Below are 20,346 nucleotides of genomic sequence, written 5' to 3' on the forward strand. Positions count from 1 at the left end.
CTTAATATATCACAGGTATGGTTTAGCAACAAAATTTTAGTTTATTGTGTTTAGTATGCCTAACCCTATATTGATATGCTTGTTGCAGGGTTTTGAATTTCCTAGCCAATTGACTGTAGAAACTTTGACTGAGAATGAAGAGGATTTGGAACAAGAAGGTATGGATCAAGAGGGCATAGATGAGGAGGGCATGGATGAGGAGGGCATGTATCAAGAGAGAATAGATGAGGAGGGCATGGAACAAGAAGGTATGAATCAGGATGGTATGGGTCCAAAGGGAATCATTGAAGAGGATATGGGTATAGAGGGCATAGATGAGGAGGGCGTGGAACAAGAAGGTATGGATCAAGAGAGCATGAATCAGGATAGAATGGGTGCACAAGGGTTGGATCAGGAGGGAATCAATGAGAATGGCATAGGTGAGGAGGGCATGGAACAAGAAGGTATGGATCAGGAGGGTCTGGTTGTAGAGGACATGGGCAGGAGGCCAAAATTGAGAAAGAGGAAGACTTCAGAGAGGATAACAAAAATACAATTGAAGAAATTGGTGGTTGTCAAACATGGGAAGGGGATGAGTTCATCCAACCCACTTAGTCTAGATTAGGGTGTTTCTAACCCATCCTTTTGTGAAGAACATGTTCAAACTTTTTGGCTTTGGGCAACCGTTGATAGCCCCTTTTGTTGATAGCTCCTTTTGTTTATAGCCATATAAAGTATAGGCTTTGGGCCCCTTGATTATATTTTGTACAAACTTTTGGTTAATATTACATGTTCTATGATAAACATGGTTAATGCATCTTTAACTTGATTAACTTGTGTATGTTTATGTTGTGTTTGATTTGATTCTATTGTGTATGTTAATTGATTACAACCATGTTTGATTCCTGCCATGTTTGATTCCTGCCATAATTGATTCCGGTCATGCATGATTCCAACCATACTTGATTCCGGTCATGCATGATTCCAGTCATAAATGATTCCAATCATTATTGATTCCATTGTTTATTAAACATGTTTGATTATATTCTATATTCATTCCATTGTTTATTGATTCAATTAATTAATGATTCCATTCATGTTTCATTCCATTCATTGTTTCATTCCATTCATTCACTCATGATTACATTAGAAGCACTTATGACTCATACATAAACATAAACTTGTTAATTCATTTCACTTGACAAAAGGACACAACATTCCATACATCTTTTTTCTATCCTAAAAGACACCAAAACACAATCAAAACACATAAAAGACACCAACACACTATTTTCCATACATCTTCTGTCTATCCTACAAATCCTTCAACATCACCAACACAAAAACAAAAGAAACCATGAACACATAAAAAAAAGATTTCCATTTTCCACCTTCTTCTCCATTCTGGACTTGAATGGCCACTCCTTCCACGGGTTGATTTGCCACTGGTGGTTGTGCCACTGGTTGTTCCACAATGTCCTAAAAAAAGTTCCCTTCAACTTGTTGTTGTCCATAGTCCCCGAAAATTGCATTGTTCTCCAAATTAATATTGTTGTGAAATTCTAGTAAGAGATTTGCATACCACTGATTTGGTAGAGGAGGATCCACCCATTGGAAGAACATGCAGTCTTTAAGTGCATCCTGGTAATTTGGGCAACCTATAAACCTTCTTCCTGGGTTAAAGGGAGTCCACGAAGTCCATTTTCCAACGGGATCACCACAATAGCACTTGCTTCTCAGTCGATTCATCACTCTTCGATTTGAACTTCTGCTTCTTACAGAAGATGAAGACGACATTGGTGGCTCCTCCTCCTGCTTCGATTTTCGCCTGGTCCGATTTTAGGGCACGAAAGGAACGAATGATGTATATATTTAAGTTTCGTTAAGTCCACCTAAGCATGCCCGGTCCACGTAGACTTCTTTAACCGGGAAAATGAGGGTCACCGGATAATAAGGAATAAATTGTCCGGTTTATCCGGTTTATTGGGCTTTTTCATTCAAAAAAAAATTTAGGACTTTTTTAAAACTTTTGCCAAAATATAGGGACTTTACTGTAGTTATCCCTTCAATAATATTAACAAATAAAAAAACATTGTAATATAAACATCATTCTTTTATCCCTCTATCCTCTGATCAAATCAACATCACATCAATTTTTTTTCTTTCTTCCTGTTCCATCCCTAAACAATGGTAATCAACGTCATATCAATTTTTAAAAGATGACACTTTTTATACTATACTTAATAGTGTTATAAATTAGTTTTGCCAACCAATATAATTTTTTGTTACAAAATCTCATTAAAAAGAAACAAAACAAAAATAAAAATTCCTAGGTAAAAATGTCAAAAAAAAGAACAAAAAAACAAAATAAACTTCCCCACTCTTAACCGTGCACGGCACAAGATCTTACCCATTTGTCATAAGTGACTCTTTTAGTTGGACTTTTTTTTTTTCTCAAACTTTGTTTTTTCGCCACTATTTTGTTTTCTTTGTAAAAAAAAATAAGAAACTAATGTTTTTAAAATTTAATTATCTACAAAATGAGAATAATTATAAAAAATTTGCAAAAAAATATTTTATATTTTATCTTTTTAAAAATATAGAAAAAAAATATTCTCCAAATGTCATACAAATTTAAGAAACGTTTCTACTCACTATGTTATTAATAAGTTTGTAAAAACAATTTAAAAAGTAATAAGTTTTTTAAAGGGTTCACTTTTTAATTTTAAAGTTTTTTAAAGGGTTCACTTTTTAAAAACAATTTAAAAAGTAATAAGTTTTTTTGAATGGAAAATAATTTCTCCACATTCAAAGAAAAATTCACTCTTCTTCATCTTATTATTTTAGTGAGTTCCCAAATTGATTTTTCAAAAATATTGTTGGTAATAGCTTTTATTTTAAAAAAACTATGTTTTTATAAAAACTAATAGAATACATATATATATATATATATATATATATATATATATATATATATATATATATATATATATATATATATATATATATATATATATATATATATATATATATATATATATATATAACCTTTAAAATAACTTTTAATTTGGAGACCAATTTTTTCTATTAGTTTTTATAAAAACATAGTTTTTTTAAAATAAAAGCTATTACCAACAATATTTTTGAAAAATCAATTTGGGAACTCACTAAAATAATAAGATGAAGAAGACTGAATTTTTCTTTGAATGTGGAGAAATTATTTTTCATTATATTTTATAAAAACTTATATATATATATATATATATATATATATATATATATATATATATATATATTTTCTAAAAGAAATTTACAAAAAAAAAAAAGATGTTTAGATATCAAACTTTGTTTTACAAGTTTGCAATTTTTTTAAAAATGTTTTACATGATGTGATATAAAATGAGATGATTCAAAATATTTTATGACCTACTGCTATTACTTAATGTGTTTTGGGATCCTTAATTTATCATATGATCAATTGGTAATTAATCGTATCTTTTTATGGATTCAAAAAATTATAAGATACAAAATATTATATCGGCATATATACATTAAAGTCTTAATATTTTCAACGATTTGACAAGAAAATCATAAACTTTATTTTTTTGTCAGTAAAGTCCTAACTACCGGTAGTTTTTGACATGCTTATCCTTTTTTGTCGGCTAGCCGGTAATTAAGACTTTACAGTAAAAAAAAAGTTTAGGATTTTCTTGTTAAATCATTGAAAATATTGAGACTTTAGTGTATAATCTTGGTTTCTCTATAGACAAATAATTTTATCAGCCTCGTGAGACCCAATTCATAGCTTAAGAACTTTTATTTGTGATTTTTGTTGCAAGACTACTATTTTTCTTACCATCATTTTCTTTACTCTGCTACAATCACTAGGGGAACAAATGCAAAAGAGAGAGCGAGAGAAGGTGAAAAGACTTGTAAATCTTTCTTCATGGTTCGTTGCCAAATCTTGAACTGAAAAGAGGGGACAAATTGTACGAACACAAACAACACACGCCTAGTCAAAATGGTTTGAATGTGGAGAAAAGGTAAGAAGAGTAGTTTCGTCTTTTCAAGTTTCTTAGTTCTCCTATTTTAGGACTGCAAAAAGCCAACACGACCCTGGTTCTTTCTTTCTTTCTGGATTATCTTCATTTTTTCAATGCTAGAACAGGTTCAGTAACTCTTATGCTTAAAACAAACTATTTAGCAAGAAGAAAACATTAATGATTTCAATAAGATCTAGCCGACTAGAGCAGGTTCCAGTAACTCTTATGCTTAAAAACTATCATACCATTAAATTTCTAAAAAAAAGGATATATACACTAAAGTCTCAATATTTCCAACAATTTTACAAGAAAGTCATAAACTTTATTTTTTAACAGTAAAGTCTTAATTCTCGATTTGACAAGAAAATCTTAAACTTTATTTTTTTGATAGTGAAGTCCTAATTACCGACTAACCGGCAAAAAAGGGTAAGCGTGTCATAAACTACCAGTATTTAACACTTTACTGTAAAGAAAATAAAGTTTATAACTTTCTTGTCAAATCGTTGAAAATATTAGTACTTTAGTGTATATATCCATAATATATTTTTCTCGAATTTTGCCTGTTACCATTATTTATTAACTTGTATAACAAGAATATACCTTTTACCATTTTACGTGTGCATTAGTTGACAAAAAAAATTATAATAAGTTAAAAATATGGTTGCCTAAAATGATTAAAAAGTGTATTTTGTTGCATAAATAAATCACTAATTCGTCCAGAATATAACATCTCACGTTAGAAACATAGATAAATAAAGTGGATGTTGGTAAAAAAAATGTTTAGGACTATTTGCTTGATCTATTTATTATTATTATTATTATTTTTGTATAGTTTTATTAAAATGACATTTGAGTCTAGAATAAAAACTGGACTCACTAGGGATATATAATATATATTTTTTTGTTTTTAAATTGAACTAAATACTTCTCAAAAACTCTATCAGGATGGAGGAATAGATCTCTTCCGGTTCACTTAATACACCACCATGTTAGCTATCAGTTTTTTATGAATTCATTTTATATTTTATGAATTAATTTACATGTTTTTAATTATTAAATATAGTGATATGGCAAATGGGTTGAGTGGTAATATAAATACGTTTAACCTCACACAACTATCGTTATTATGATGCATTCTTACTAATATTTATTCATTTTTGTTCTCACACATCGTTTTTCACTCATTTTCATTCTTACAGAATACGATTCAATAAACATTCTCACACAATGACAATCATAAAAAATCTATAATAACCTTATAGATGATTTAATTAGTGAGAATGTGTAATAATGACAATAATTATGTAAGATTGAACGTATTCACATTACCAAATAACATATTTTCTTTGTCATTCTCAAATAATAACACTGTCCACACGTCCGCACAATAGATAAATCATCCACATTTGAACCTAGCCTCTCTCTCTCTCTCTCTCTCTCTCTCTATATATATATATATATATATATATATATATATATATATATATATATATATATAGAGAGAGAGAGAGAGAGAGAGAGAGAGAGTTAACATCATATATAACCAACAAATATTGTGTGAATGTGTGACCAATTGTAGTCGAATCAATATAGAAGAGTAATTTTAGCATTTTGCATATGATATATTTATTTGCTATTAATTAAATATGCTATATATTTGGAATGAATAAGATTTCCTTTTGAACATGTCAATCGTTTCCAAATTTTCATTAGATAGGATTCGTTATAATAATTCTAAAATAAATACAAAGTCATTGTATTTTTTTTATGAATCGTAGGTTGCAAATTTTGTCCAAAGATTCTTGAAGAATTGAAGAAACAAATGAAACTGATTATTGGAGAATGAAACATAGAATTGAAACTTATTCTTAAAGAACATAATGCAAAATAATGGACCATAGAAGATCCAGAATGCCTATGACAAAAATGTTATTCTACAACAATATATGAATTCTAATTTTTTTTATATATGTCAAACATTGTGTCAAAAATGGATAAATTTTAAAAAATAAAACTTGATTCTTTCAGTAATTTCATTCTCATTTATACATGTACCAAATATTCTTTAAGAATGCTTATAATAACTGTTGGTTTGAATTTATGATTAACAGATTATCGATTCTTAAAATAATACAGTACAATCTTAATATGATTAACTTATATATAACTTCGTATTCTTTAAGAATGTAAACTGTAAAAAATATCTATTAAATGAAGTCATATTCTTTAAGAATGAAAACAAAATATATGGGAAGGAACGGGATGATTAACTTATATGAATTCATATTCTTTAAGAATGTTAATATAAAAAGATCTTTTAAATGAAGTCGTATTATTTAAGAACTAAGAATGAAAACAAAATATATGAGAATGAACTGGAACATGTTGAATGAATTCGTATTCTCAAAAAATGAAATTTAGTTTGAATGGATTCCATAAAATCCGAAATTTGAATTGATTTTTAGTAATTAAATTGAATTAATTGCCTAAAATGTAGGTCATTTTGATTTCTCTCTCTTAATAAAATATCATATTTGCATTTATCATTAATTCACATGTAATTATTTAGTACATGCTATCACATGTTAACAACATGTACTGTAAGATTATAATGGTTAATTCTTTTATTCTGATAGCCAGAATTTGGTCACACATTCACACAATATGTGTGATTCACATTTGATCCTAAGCCACACATATATAAGTTCTTAAGGGGGTGGGGGAGAGAGAGATAGAGAGATAGAGATAGAGATAGATAAAGAGATAGAGAGAGAGAGAGAGGTTACTCAACCCGCATGTGAGGCCAAATGTTCAACCCGCGTTTGCACGGTGGAAAACTCCCGATGGTATTGCCAATACCGCCGCCCCATTTTTGATGGATTCAAAAGTTATATAATTAAAAAAATCCTAATATCATCAATTTTTAATCGTCACATTTTAAGTCGGTATATAACTTTTTGATCGATTTGAGTAAAAAAACATTTTCTCAAAATTTCAAAATTATTGATCGGGTTTGGACATACTCTTGAAATTCTAAAATACTTGAAATGTCTAATATTACCCATTTTTTTTAATTAAAGGTCATATTTTAAGATCTTATACTGTATCTAATTCTCATTTACTATATTTCTTCAACTTTTTGATAGATTTAGGTAAAAAAAACAAAGAATTTTATAATGTCCTAAATTTCAACAAAAAATTTTCAATCAAAGCATTAAGTGTTTATTCAAAGCACAACTATAAGATCTTAAAACATTTATCAGAGTATCATTTAAAAGTTATCATTTGCACAAGTCCCCCCTCATTGATGCGATGTAATCGAGCCATGCCCCTCCTTTGATATAAGAAAACCCGAAACATGTAAACCACAAATCGTAAGCACAAAACTTAGTGAGGTCCCCAAAATACCACATACAACAAAACATAAATAAACAACTATGAGTTATCAGCAACCTTGAGGAATATCAGCAGTCACAGTGGGCAAACAGCACGCCCTGTGGGTTATCAGCAACCTTGGGGACTATCAACAGTCCCAGTGGGGAAACATCATGCCATGTGGATTATCAACAACCCTGGAGACTATCCGCAGTCTCAGTACATAGTAACACATATCATAGTAACAACAAGCGAGACCCAGTTAGTCAGCACGTATATATATATATATATATATATATATATATATATATATATATATATATATATATATATATATATATATATATAGAGTAAATTACGCGAATGGTCCCTGTGGTTTAGTGTAAATTACACGCTTGTCCCTAACTTATTTTTCTAACTCGAACTGTCCTCAACTTTTAATTATGTAACCCGCCTAGTCCCTATTCTCACATTCCGTCAATTGCTTCCGTTAGACACCCCACGTGCCTTGCACGTTGGGGGTATAAAAGTCTTTTCACATATCCAATGTTATAGCGCCAAGAAAAAAAAAGACGTATCGTTGATCAACGTGATCGGACACAAGCTTCACAGACAAAACCTTTGAAAACCCTTTGAAAACCCTTGAAAACCCTTGATCGAAAGAACCCTACATTTGAAAACGACGATGGCGCCTTGGAGGATACGTGCTACCATGGACGAGATTGACGTTGCTCGTAGATATGGTAAGTGTTTACTCCCTCAATCAGTTAGTAACTTAAAAAGAAAAATGTGACTAACCAATCTTTCCGTGAATATACAGCCGGACATCCGACGATATTCTCTGTCCGATTACACCATGGTGGACAGTTTACAAAGTTCCCTGGAAGAAAGTACATCAAAGGCAAGCAAAATTATGTTGATTTACTAGACATTGACACCTTTTCCATTCACGACATTGACGAGATTATGGAGGAACTTGGGCATATTGATTCAGACGAAACACTACTCTATTATCATTTCCTGAGACCATTTGGCGATTTGGATTTTGGGTTATTTGCTTTGGGTTCAGATCAGGATGTTCATCATCTGGGTACGTATGTTGCTAACCATAAGCTAATAGATGTGTATATTGAGCATGGGAAAACAAATTTACATACTTATTCTATGTCCCCCAACCCTAATAAGGTTAAAATTGTTGAAATTAAAGAGCCACCAGCTTGCTCCAAACAGTTGTTTTTGGAGTGGAATGACTCTCCAATTGAGCATGAGAGTGTTCCAGACCTAACAGAAGTTGAGAATGATAGTCATTTGGACAAAGAACCATCTTTGGTCGACCATATTGAATTTGAAATGAATGTAGAGAATGAGGATGATTATGATGGTAGTGGACACAACAATGGCAGTGGAAATGATGAGTTTGATGATGATAGTGAGAGTGAAGATAATGATTTTTTTTATTGATGAGGACAATCTCATACATGATGTTGATGTGGATATGAAAGATTTCCATATGAACATTGGCAAGGATGTAGAATGGGTTGGAGGTTCTTCTGAAAGTAATGTACCTGAAGATACACAACAAGGTGACTTAGAAGTGATCAACACAGCGGTTTTGTTGTCTGGGTCTTCATCAGATGAGGCAAATGATGGTAAGCGAAGGAAAACTATTAGGGCCATACAGAGGGCTTATGAAAATGATGCAGCTTTGGTTAGTGAGCCCTTCTACATTTTTCAAACTTTCAGTTCATCTAAGGACTTTAAGACACAAGTGAAACTACATTCCATAAGGACAAGAAGGGAAATACAATTAGAGAAAAATGATAAGAATAGGGTTAGGTTTGTGTGTAAGGGCACTATACCAAATCTTGCTACTAATGAAGAAGAGAAATGCCCATGGGTTATATATTGTAGTAAGTGGAAGCGTGACATAGATTGGATGGTTAAGACATACACGAAGGAGCATCGATGTCTACAAACAAGGAAAGTCAAAGCATGTGACTATAAGTTCCTTTCAGAGCATATAGTACAAGTTATTGAGACAAACCCAAAGATTCCTATTAGGGCTTTACGAGAGCAACTCCAACGTGAGTACCAGATGGACATTTCGCATATGAAAACTTTTAGGGCAAAGCAGCAAGCTTTAAAGCATGTTCAAGGAGATTATGCCAGCCAATACAGGTTGTTAAGGGACTATGTTTTAGAGGTACAAGCACGTAACCCAGATACTACGGTTAAAATTGATGTTGAAAGTGAAGCGAATCCAACTGTTGAGACAAGAACATTCAGGCGTATCTATGTTTGCATTGGAGCTTTGAAGCGAGGTTTTGCAGCGGGAAGAAGGGACTTTCTTGGACTTGATGGAGCCTTCGTGAAAGGTCCATATCCAGGCCAAGTTTTGTCTGCTGTGGTAAGATCTTCTTATTTCTTCTTGTATTGTATGTTATTTATTTTAAGTAGTGTTAACTGACCAATGTTTTCTGGTAATTTATGTTTCTTATCAAAGGCATTGGATGGTAATAATGGGATATATCCTTTAGCCTATGCTGTGGTTGAATCAGAAACATTGAATTCTTGGACTTGGTTTTTAAGTAATTTGGGTGATGACTTAGGTTTGGGAACAAATTCCAATTTCACGTTTATGAGTGACAGACAAAAGGTATTGGAACCTATCCAAACTAGGTTTTATAGTTTTATACTATTGATGCAGTTATACTAACATACAAACATGTTACTGTTGCTAGGGTTTGTTGCCTGCGATTGCAACACTATTTCCATGTGCAGAGCATCGCTATTGTCTTCGTCACATACACGACAACATGAAAAAGAACTGGAGGGGAAAGGTGTTCAAGGATCTTCTTTGGGAATGTGCCACGACCTCTAATGTACAACACTTTCATCAAGCAATGGAAAAACTAAAGAAGCTTAACAATGATGCTTATGAGTGGCTGAAACAAATACCTCCTCAAAGTTGGGCTCGCTCCCACTTTACTGGTATAATGACTTTTGATCTCTACTTAATAATTTTAAAAGAAGGTAAATTGAATACTGACATAGAAGTTGTTTATGTTCAGGGAGAGCACATTGTGATGCTCTAACTAATAACCTGTGTGAAGCATTCAACAGCAAGATAGAAGATGGTCGTGATGCACCAATTATTAACTGCATTGAGTTCATCAGAGAGTACATTATGAAGAAGATAGTCAAAGTTGACAAGGAAATTCAGAAAGTTGTAGGTCCTTTGACTCTTACAGCTACAACAATATTGGATAAGATAAAGAGTAAGGCAGAACAGTATGTTGCAACATTTTGTGGTGCTGGAAAATATCAAGTTGCTGGACCATGGCAAGATCAGTGTATTGTGGATGTAGGTCAACAAAGTTGCACGTGCAAAAGGTGGGAATTAACAGGAATTCCATGCAAACATGGTGTGGCTGCTATTTGGGACATGGGGAGGAATGACAAAGATGTGGGAATCCCAGAATCATTTGTGCATCCATGTTACTGGTTATCAACCTGGAAAGAGATGTATTCTTTTAAGGTTAGTCCAATCAATGGAAGGTCCATGTGGGAGAAGTCAGCTATACCAACAACTCTGTTGCCTCCAAAACATCGTGTTCCCATAGGAAGACCAAAGAAGAAGAGAACAATATCAATTGTGGAAAAGGAGGACTTTGTTAGAGGAAACACAGCATCGAGGGCCCATAGATCAGTAACATGTACGAAGTGTAACAATGTTGGTCACAATGCAAGAACCTGCAAAGGGCAAAGACCAATTGTTGGTGGGGGTGGTGGACAATCACAAGTCAAAGGAAAAGGGAAAGGGAAGGCAACCACTTGATGGTTTGTAATAGGGCTAGTCTTTTGTTACTTTAAATATGAATGGATTGTGTTATGTTACTGCTTGTAATAGGGCTAATATTTTGGTACATTATTTATGAATAGTTTGTAATAGGGGCAGTATTTTGATACTTGTTTTAGCCAATATGTTGGCACTTTTGGATGAACTAGTTTGTCACCCTCATTGCCCTGTAATAGTTTGGTACTAATTAATGGAATGTTTTCTTCTTATGATACACCATTGGGTAGATAATAATTTGGTTTATATTGATTTTTACATTTATATTTTCCATAATAGTTTGGTACTAAATTAGATTGTTATATTCTTCTTATGATGTCACCCTCATTGCCCTGTTATAGTTTGGTACTAATTAATGGTCAATATGCTGCTTATACATCACTTTAAAACATAATCAATACAACACTGCTACAACCATTACAATACATTTGCATTACAATACATAGACAACCTAACCAATACATAAACACCATTTTCATTGATCTTAAAAATCTTAACCATCTGCATTACAATACATACACAACTTAACCATTACAGAAAAGGATACCTTCACATTCACTGCTACAACCTAAACATTACAGATAATGATACCATCACATACATTGCTACAACCTAACCATTACAGAAGACTTTACCATTACAATAACAACTCATCCCCACCTTACAACTTGTAAACAAGTATCACCAAGAACAATACCCAAGTAATAAATAAACATATTTTCAAGAAAAGATTTTCATTTTTCAACTTCTTGTTCAACCTCACAAGCCAGGAGATTGTCAATCTGTCACCATGATCATTTTCATCATCATCTACCCAAGCAATAAATCCTTTACGTGGTTCCTGTCAATTTCAAAAGCCACGGTTACAATACTATAATCGCATACAGTGATATCCCCATCTAGGGTTACGATTACAAAATTCTCAACTACAACATACCTTAATTGGACATGCATAAAAGGGTCTTCCTGGATTATTGTTAGTAGTTGAAGTCCGAATTACAGCAGCACGCCCACAATCGCATTGAACCATCCTTGATTTGAACATCCTTAGGTGTAACCGCTTCAAACGATGGAGGATTGAAAGAAACTCTAAATTAGGTTCAATCCTGATGAAAAATTAGTATTTGAAGATCGTTGGAAATGTGAAAAGACTTTTATACCCCCAACGTGCAAGGCACGTGGGGTGTCTAACGGAAACAATTGACGGAATGTGAGAATAGGGACTAGGCGGGTTACATAATTAAAAGTTGAGGACAGTCCGAGTTAGAAAAATAAGTTAGGGACCAAGCGTGTAATTTACACTAAACCAGAGGGACCATTCTCGTAATTTACTCATATATATATATATATATATATATATATATATATATATATATATATATATATATATATAACCACACATGCTTATACAAACATGCAAGAGTCAAAGAGACATCTAGCATCCTGCATACACAGTTTAGTGAGTCGACATTGGTGCCTTCGTCTCACAAGCACATGGAGGAGACTCACCTCAAACTGCTGAAACAACCAGATAGATGCTCAGACTGCTGATCCAGGAAACCCACGCACTAAATATCATCATATAACATCCTAATGAATAACCAGATCATAAACTACAACCGAGCCCTACCCAAAGACACCCACCAACCTAAAATGGACCAAATTCCAAAATGGTGCTCAAAGCCAATTACAGGCCCAAATCCAAGATGGCCCAAGGCCCATCAAGGACCCAAATTCAGAAAGACTAGTGGCCCAATAAGGCCCAAAACGCTAATAGTCCAAATCCTACAATTTTGCCATTTAAGGGCAAAAAGACCATTTTGCCCCTTCTATGGTCCGAAACCCTAAATCTTGACCAAAAGTCAAAAGTCAGCAAAAGTCAACCGCCCAGTGTGTACACTCCTCCTACGCGCGACGTGCTTAGAGAACCAGGCGAGTCAGGGATAGGCTTGGCTACACTGGGCGTAGCCAAAAGTATGCTAGGCGTACGTCGTCTGATCCCAAAAATACTCCAAAATGTACTAATCGTTAAGACATACAATCCAAACATAGATCAGACCTCCATAGAACATCTTAACCCATAAAGCCACTAACTTTAAACCTTTGCATGGCTAGTTAGTGCTCAAAACACAAAACCTTAACTTTTACATCACTCGAAGTCACTTAACTTATGCATGGGCCAAAGGAAACAATCAAGCAACCATTTTTATGACTAAAGGCACTCTCAAACATTTAAAAGGACAACCAAAATGCTCTAGAGTAACCCATACTCACAAAGGTCCAAGCTTTAGGACAAAAAAAGCTCATAAATACTCATTTTAAGAGATATAAAAAGAACATTAGCATGGAATGGACTTTATACCTTCAAAAGATGCACAAGATGAAGGATTTCAAGATCTACAAGCTTATATGCAACACCACCTTCTTCAAGGACCTTTTTCCTCAACAAGAATGTATAAAATCACCAAAAAGGCTCCAAGATCCTCACTCTCTAGGATAGGGTTCGATAACTAGGGTTTAGAGGGAAGGGAGGCTATCTAATTAATGTCCAAGGGAGGCATAAGGTGTTTAAATAAGGATCACAACTCAAATTTAGGGTTTTGCCAACTCTATGCGTACGCCTGGCGTACCTACTCGTACGCCCGACATACGTTGCCTCCATCCCGATCCTCGCTAAGGTTTACGACTTACGTACATGGCTAGTACGCCCCGTGTAAGCTGGAAATCCTCACTTCTTATTATAAAATCATTTAGCGAAAACAATAACATAAATATATTGGTACCTTGGGATTTGGGATGTTACAATTCTCCCCCTTTAGAGTTAGATTTTGTCCTCAAAATCATTCCTTAATATCTCCTCTGCCAAACAAAACGATCCTCACCGGAATCCCTAAATCCATAATATGAACGCAGAAGTCATCCCACTCGGACGACCGTCCACCCTTACTACTGTCGAACACAATTTAACAGAAATCACAAGCCCCAACGTGTGTCCAACCATTCTGCCTGAAACTGAAAAACCCTGATCATTGTCTAACTCCCAGACAGACAGAACCATTCCAAACCATTCCCACAAAGACTTGACTTCTCAACCCGAACCGCACAAATCTATCCGTCCTGATCTATTTACAGATACTCAAAACATATAGGCCCTGACCACCTATCACTACCGAAAAATCCTCATCGAAAACAAAATAAGCTCCAGACTTAAAAACTAAACATGTACACGTGGTCCTGGTCTATCCGTCAACACGAATTTAGTAGTGATTCACTCCCAATGAAGGACAACTCAACCAACCAATGCTCGAACGATTACCAAGTCCGCTTAACCCCAGTGATAGATACAAACCGAACCGAGTACACTCACATCACATTTGGCCCCAACCCACCCTACGATTTCCCAAGTATTACAGATGTTGAGGCACACTTACAACCCTTCGCCCAACCCTGTGATGGTCTAAATCATCCTAGAGAATGCCACAAGCCAAGTCATAAACATCCATCACTGTTACCACCGCCTACCAACCTAGTGAATGGTACGGATGCTCCGTAGTCTTACATCACTTCCACAACCACACACTAATCTGGGAATGCTATGGCTACTCCGTAATCTTACATTACATCCACAACCACACATTAACTTGGTGAATACTACGGCTGCTCTGCAGTCTTACATCACATCCACAACCACTTACTAACCTGGTGAATGCTACAGCTGCTCCACAGTCTTACATCACATCCACAACCACACACAAACATGGTGAATGCTACAACTGCTCTGAAGTCTTGCATCACATCTATAACCACACACTAACCTGGTAAATGATATGGTTACCCCGCAATCTTACATCACATCCACAACCACATACTAACCTGGTGAATGCTACAGATGCTTTTGAAGTCTTACATCACATCCATAACCACACACTAACCTGGTGAATGTTACACTTGCTCTATAGTTTTACATCACATCCACGACCACACACTAGCCTGGTGAATGCTATGGAATCTCTACAGTCTTAAATCACATCTATATCATTTACTCTGATGCTCATCACTGACCAAAGAACACTATTCCTTGCTTAACCTTGAACCTTCTCGCAACCATAAATGGTTCTCTAGTTAACTTAGGGTGATACCATGTTGAACGGATTTCCCAGTTAATCCTTAATCAAACAATATATTATCCGCACCACCTGATAAGCCGTTCAAGGCCCCGCCGGCCAAACGGTAGTCTGCTCCATACTCACGATACAAATTCCTAACATAGGTACAAATTCTAACATAGCTGGCACATGGAACTATCCCCTGTAAGTCTCAAATTTGCTTGTGTATCAATCATATCCGTTTGATGGTGCGGAATCCCAATCAAACGGATGATGCCAGATCAAAATAAAGAAGAAGGAGAGGAAGAATAATATGAATCTATGATGTATTCAAGATTGGAATGATGAACAATACACAAGATTCACACACACTTGCACCTTCTCTCATTTCTCTCTTTAGAACACCTTAGAATACACACACTTAAGCTCCTCTAGCCGTACACTCTCTCACACCCACTCCTCACCCTTTACATGTATTTATATGGTGGACATGGCCGTGAATGGGTTTACGGCCGTGAACTAGTTCACGGCTATCAACACCCACATGGGCCGTGAGCACAGTCGTAAACACATATTACCTTACAGAAAAATACATTTTCCTAGAAAAGTAAAATATAAACCAATATTTTTGACCCAACAATCTCCCCCTTGGTTTATAGCTTTCTTTTCTAATTGACCCAACAAACTCCCCCTGTCACACCCCAAAACCGGAATGGCGGAAACGTTCTGAGGTGGATGATGTCATGTCAAGTATCACAACACATGCATTATAGTAATCAAAGTACAACAAAACATTGCATTAATAGTAATAATTTTACATGGTTTACATTACAAAGTATTAAGTAATACAGGCAAATATATATAAAGTACAACAAGGTACTAAGCCATCTTCATCAACAGCTCCGGGGGTGTACCTGTCTAATTGCTGACCTGAGAATACAAGTTATTTAAAAAGCGAGTATCAACATTTTTTACAAATGCTGGTGAGTTCATAAGTATTTAGTGACGTTTTCATTCAAATAACTTTAATAAAAGTAGTAGTTTAAGTGTTTACTGTGTATTAGAGTTCTTTCCAGAAAATCCTATATTTTCTTTAATAAAGCAGCCTTCTACCAAGACTGGTCAGTGTTATGTGGTAAAAAGTCATTTTCCCTAAATTGCTATCATTATCAAAATACCGAATTTGATTATTGAGGAATGAAAACGACATAAGGGAATAACATATGCCTCAGCAGTGAGGACTGCTGACTAAGGAAAGGAATCATAAACTCCAGGAAAGTATCGAATGAACGACACGCCTGGTTCAGTCTAACAAATAGAGACACAGACCCCAGATAGTATCAAATGAAAGATACGTCTTGTAAGGTCAAAAATAGTGAATACAGACCCCAGACAGTATCAAATGAAAGATACGTCTTGTAAGGTCAAAACAGAGAAAAACAGACCCCAGACAGTATCAAATGAAAGATACGTCTTGTAAGGTCAAAACAGTGTGACTCTGAAAATGAATTACCAGCATATAGTGTAAATTGCCGGTGAAATATCGTTACCTTAAGGCCAAAGAATTATAAGGTAACCCGGGATACTCGTAACCATGCTGACTAGAGTACCAGACGCCCTACAAGCGTCTAAAATGTGACATTTGTCACCCGTTGGATTGGTAGGCCGGGACTGTAGCTAGCAGTCTGGGTGCGGGGTTGTCAATCCCGTATAGATCTATACACACAATGTCCGCTCTCCCTACAGGAGATTCTGGTTACCAACTAGATGACAGAGAAGGCCGTGTCCTGAAGATGCATCCCAAATAGTGGGTAGAGACTTCCAAATAGTGGGTGGTGTGTTTCTAATGTAAGTGTAGACTAGAGGTAGAGACTCTTAACTGAACTGACTGAGGTAAACCCATATGTCTATGCTTGTGTACATAGTATATAACTAATGAATCAAACGACCTTCGGATGGACATCCGATCCCACCAGACCACATCTCAACGAAGAAAAGGAAATAGGGCGGACAAGCCTTCCTAAGTCCTTCAATCATTATTTATATGCATCTATACAAGCACAGACATACATCTAACTACGCTTGAGTGTGTATAAAGTAGAAGTGAGTCTTGTGAAGTAGGAGTGTCGGACAAGTGAAGTAGGAGCGCTCGCAAGTGAAGTAGGAGTGTGGAACAAGTATAAGCGTATCACGAAGTAGAGACGACAATAAGTGAAGTAAGAGCGTATCGAGTATAAGTGAAGTAGAGGCGATATCAAGTATAAGTGAAGTAGAATCGTATCACTAAGTAAGAGTGTGAATAAGTATAAGCGTCTATCAGGTATAAGTGTATCACGAAAGAATTGCGTTATCAAGTAGGAGTTTTAAATAAGTAAAAGCGAAGCAGCAGTAACAAACAAGTAAAAGTATACATCGTGAAAGGAACTTTGATGAAAACCTTGGAAACCTTTATATTTAGGAAAATCGCATTTGGTGTTCTTGGTAAAATAAGTTTGAAAGCCTTTAAAATCATTGGAACCTTTATAAACCAGTTTAAAATGAATTTAGATAAAACAGCATAAGTAAGAGTTTTGAAACAATTGAAATCCCTTTTGAAAACCATTATAGTGTCCTACTCGGTAAAACAGTGTACAGTGTGGTAAAATCTTGTGCATGCGGGTTATCAATCACATGTGATTGATATGATAACTGGCATGTTTAACTTTTATTCCCCCCCCTATAAAACATGTAAAAACATTTAAAATGTTCATTCAGGGGTATGAACTCACCTGGTGTAAGTAGGTCCGACGAGGGTGCCGGTTGGGCGTTCGGTGTCACGTAGGGACTCAAACACACTCAATGACCTATTTAACATATGATAACATATGTTTACATACAATTAGTATATTTAATACTAATTAAACAAATATACGCGCTCAAAGGAGCGGAAAACACTTTGGATAAGTGTTTGGGTGTCCCGGGTAGCGTCTAAAGGTGTGTATGGCTAAGGAATGGAGTTTACTCTCCGAGAGTAAACTCCCAACACCATGTTTACGGCCCAGGGACTACTCACCATGAGTTTACGGCCGTAAACTCATGGTGAGGGGTTCTAGTGTGTTTTAAAGCTTCAATCTTGTTAGTGGGATTTTTCTAGGTCCAATTCCAAAAGGCATGAGTGGGTTTAAGGCTTCTAAGGGCATTTTAATGGAGTTTACGGCCTATGGACAACTCCTAAGGGAGTTTACGGCCGTAAACTCTCATTCCTTGAGTTTTGTGAAGATTCAAGCCCCTAATACCTTGCTAGTAATTTATAATGAAGTGTGAGGCCATTTGGGGGAATTAAAACTATCGTTTTGGCACATTTAGGGGTGTTTACGGCCTTGGTACATACCTGGGCCGTAAACTCCTTTTTACCCTTCATTTTGATGTGTTTAAATGGTTTAAACCCAAAATATTAAGTCCCTAAATTATGTATGAAGCCTAAGGGTGGTTTGGGAGTGCTTTTGGGGCTTTTAGACATGTTTAAGAGGTGTTTACGGCCTTGGCATATGCCTGGGCCGTAAACTCTCTTTTATCCCCTAAATCCATGTGATTTAATGCTTAAACACTCCTAGGCAATTCCCTTAATTTATTTCCAAGCCTATAGGGACTTTTGGGGGTCATTTTGGCATCTTTTAAGGTGTTTACGGCCTAAGGAGGAGCTTAGGCCGTAAACTCCTTTTCAAAAGCTTCTAAGTCTGATTTTTGGGCTATATACACGAATCATAATGCTTAGAGTAAGCTAGGGTAAGCGGACTTACAATTTGGAAGCGTTGGGTTGCGGATTCAGGGCGAAAACGAGTCTAGAGAGAGAGTATAGAGAGAGAGTGTGGAAAAGGTTGAAATGGGGTTTACTCCCCTTTATATATGGGTGAGAGTTGGAGTTCAGTGGAATTTTACCCAATACTGCTGTTATATGGGGCTTTTGGTCGCACCCGATTTAGTGGTCGTAATAATAAAAACTAACTTTTCCGTCTAAATGGGAATATGTAATACAAGTTTTTATTTCTCTTATCACGACTTAACGACATAAAAAATATAAACTATGAAATGTTTATTTATTTGACGACCTCTAATTAACGGAACTTTTATAAACTGGAATATTCCGTTAACGGTAACGGGGAAATGTAACGGAACAACTTGGGTTGTCACATCATCCCCCTGTTAGAGGGAATTTCGTCCTGAAATTCAGGTCTAGACAAGGAAGTAGGTATGAATGGCCAAGTAGAGGTATAAGAGTACTTCCTATACGGTTTGTCCTCGCATTCCCAAGCGCACTCTAGTCTGTGTTTGTCCTTCCAACGGACCTTCACGTACAGGATGCGAATTTCGTCTCGTGTAACTAGTGGGTTCCGACTGGTGTATCTACGAGGTTAAGGTTCTCAATGGTTTCTATCAAGATGAGTGAGGCACGATGAGTGATGTCGGGCAATCGCATATCTATTCTAAGAAGTGGATCGATCAGGTGTGAATCTTGTGGTATATCCGAAAGTAGTGGCGGCCTAAAAAGGGTTGGACCAAGTCTCCATGGGGATTCTCATATGGTCCTAAGCTCTCAGAATGATAGAGCTTTTCAGTACTTAGAACATAGTATACTTCTATGGCAAGATCATCACTGGCGTGATCGCCATTCCGAAGTTCCTAATGTTCTCACTCGTACTGTGTGTGTAGTCCTTCAGGTTGGTTCTTAGGAATCTCGAGTTGTCTTTGGTTTTGTTTTTTCTGTCAACTGGCTGATAGAGACTTTCTAGATCGTCGAGTGGGTTGCGTGAGTAGGGTTATCGTTTTGCTGTAGAGTGTCTATATCAAGCTTGTGCAAAATGGACCTGCACTAACGGATCTTGAGATACGGAAACCCTGAGGGTCGGGGAGATAGGGTTTCACCAGACGAGTGTTGGACTATCTCAGGAGGTGGTTCTACTATTTCTGGGTGAGATAGTATTCGTGGAACACCTAATAGTCCAATGAA

At 35.6% G+C, this 20,346-nt stretch overlaps 1 protein-coding gene across 1 annotated transcript; it reads left to right on the forward strand.

The window, feature by feature from the left end:
• Positions 1 to 8,892: 8,892 nt before the first annotated feature.
• LOC111909868 (uncharacterized) lies at positions 8,893 to 11,235 on the forward strand. The gene is made up of 4 exons (XM_052763937.1): positions 8,893 to 9,804; positions 9,901 to 10,053; positions 10,139 to 10,388; positions 10,469 to 11,235. Exons 1-4 carry the CDS (start codon positions 8,893 to 8,895, stop codon positions 11,233 to 11,235), a joined length of 2,082 nt encoding a protein of 693 aa, XP_052619897.1.
• Positions 11,236 to 20,346: the final 9,111 nt, after the last annotated feature.

Source organism: Lactuca sativa, chromosome 5 (assembly GCF_002870075.4).
Source record: "Lactuca sativa cultivar Salinas chromosome 5, Lsat_Salinas_v11, whole genome shotgun sequence".
In the NCBI taxonomy this organism is placed as follows: domain Eukaryota; kingdom Viridiplantae; phylum Streptophyta; class Magnoliopsida; order Asterales; family Asteraceae; genus Lactuca; species Lactuca sativa.

What these genes read in the sequence shown, in the direction of transcription:
- LOC111909868 (XM_052763937.1), top strand. Translation starts at nt 8,893, where the DNA reads ATGAAAGATTTCCATATGAACATTGGCAAGGATGTAGAATGGGTTGGA. An exon ending in GCCAAGTTTTGTCTGCTGTG is followed by an intron (nt 9,805 to 9,900) that starts GTAAGATCTTCT and finishes TTCTTATCAAAG; the next exon opens with GCATTGGATGGTAATAATGG. An exon ending in GGCTCGCTCCCACTTTACTG is followed by an intron (nt 10,389 to 10,468) that starts GTATAATGACTT and finishes GTTTATGTTCAG; the next exon opens with GGAGAGCACATTGTGATGCT.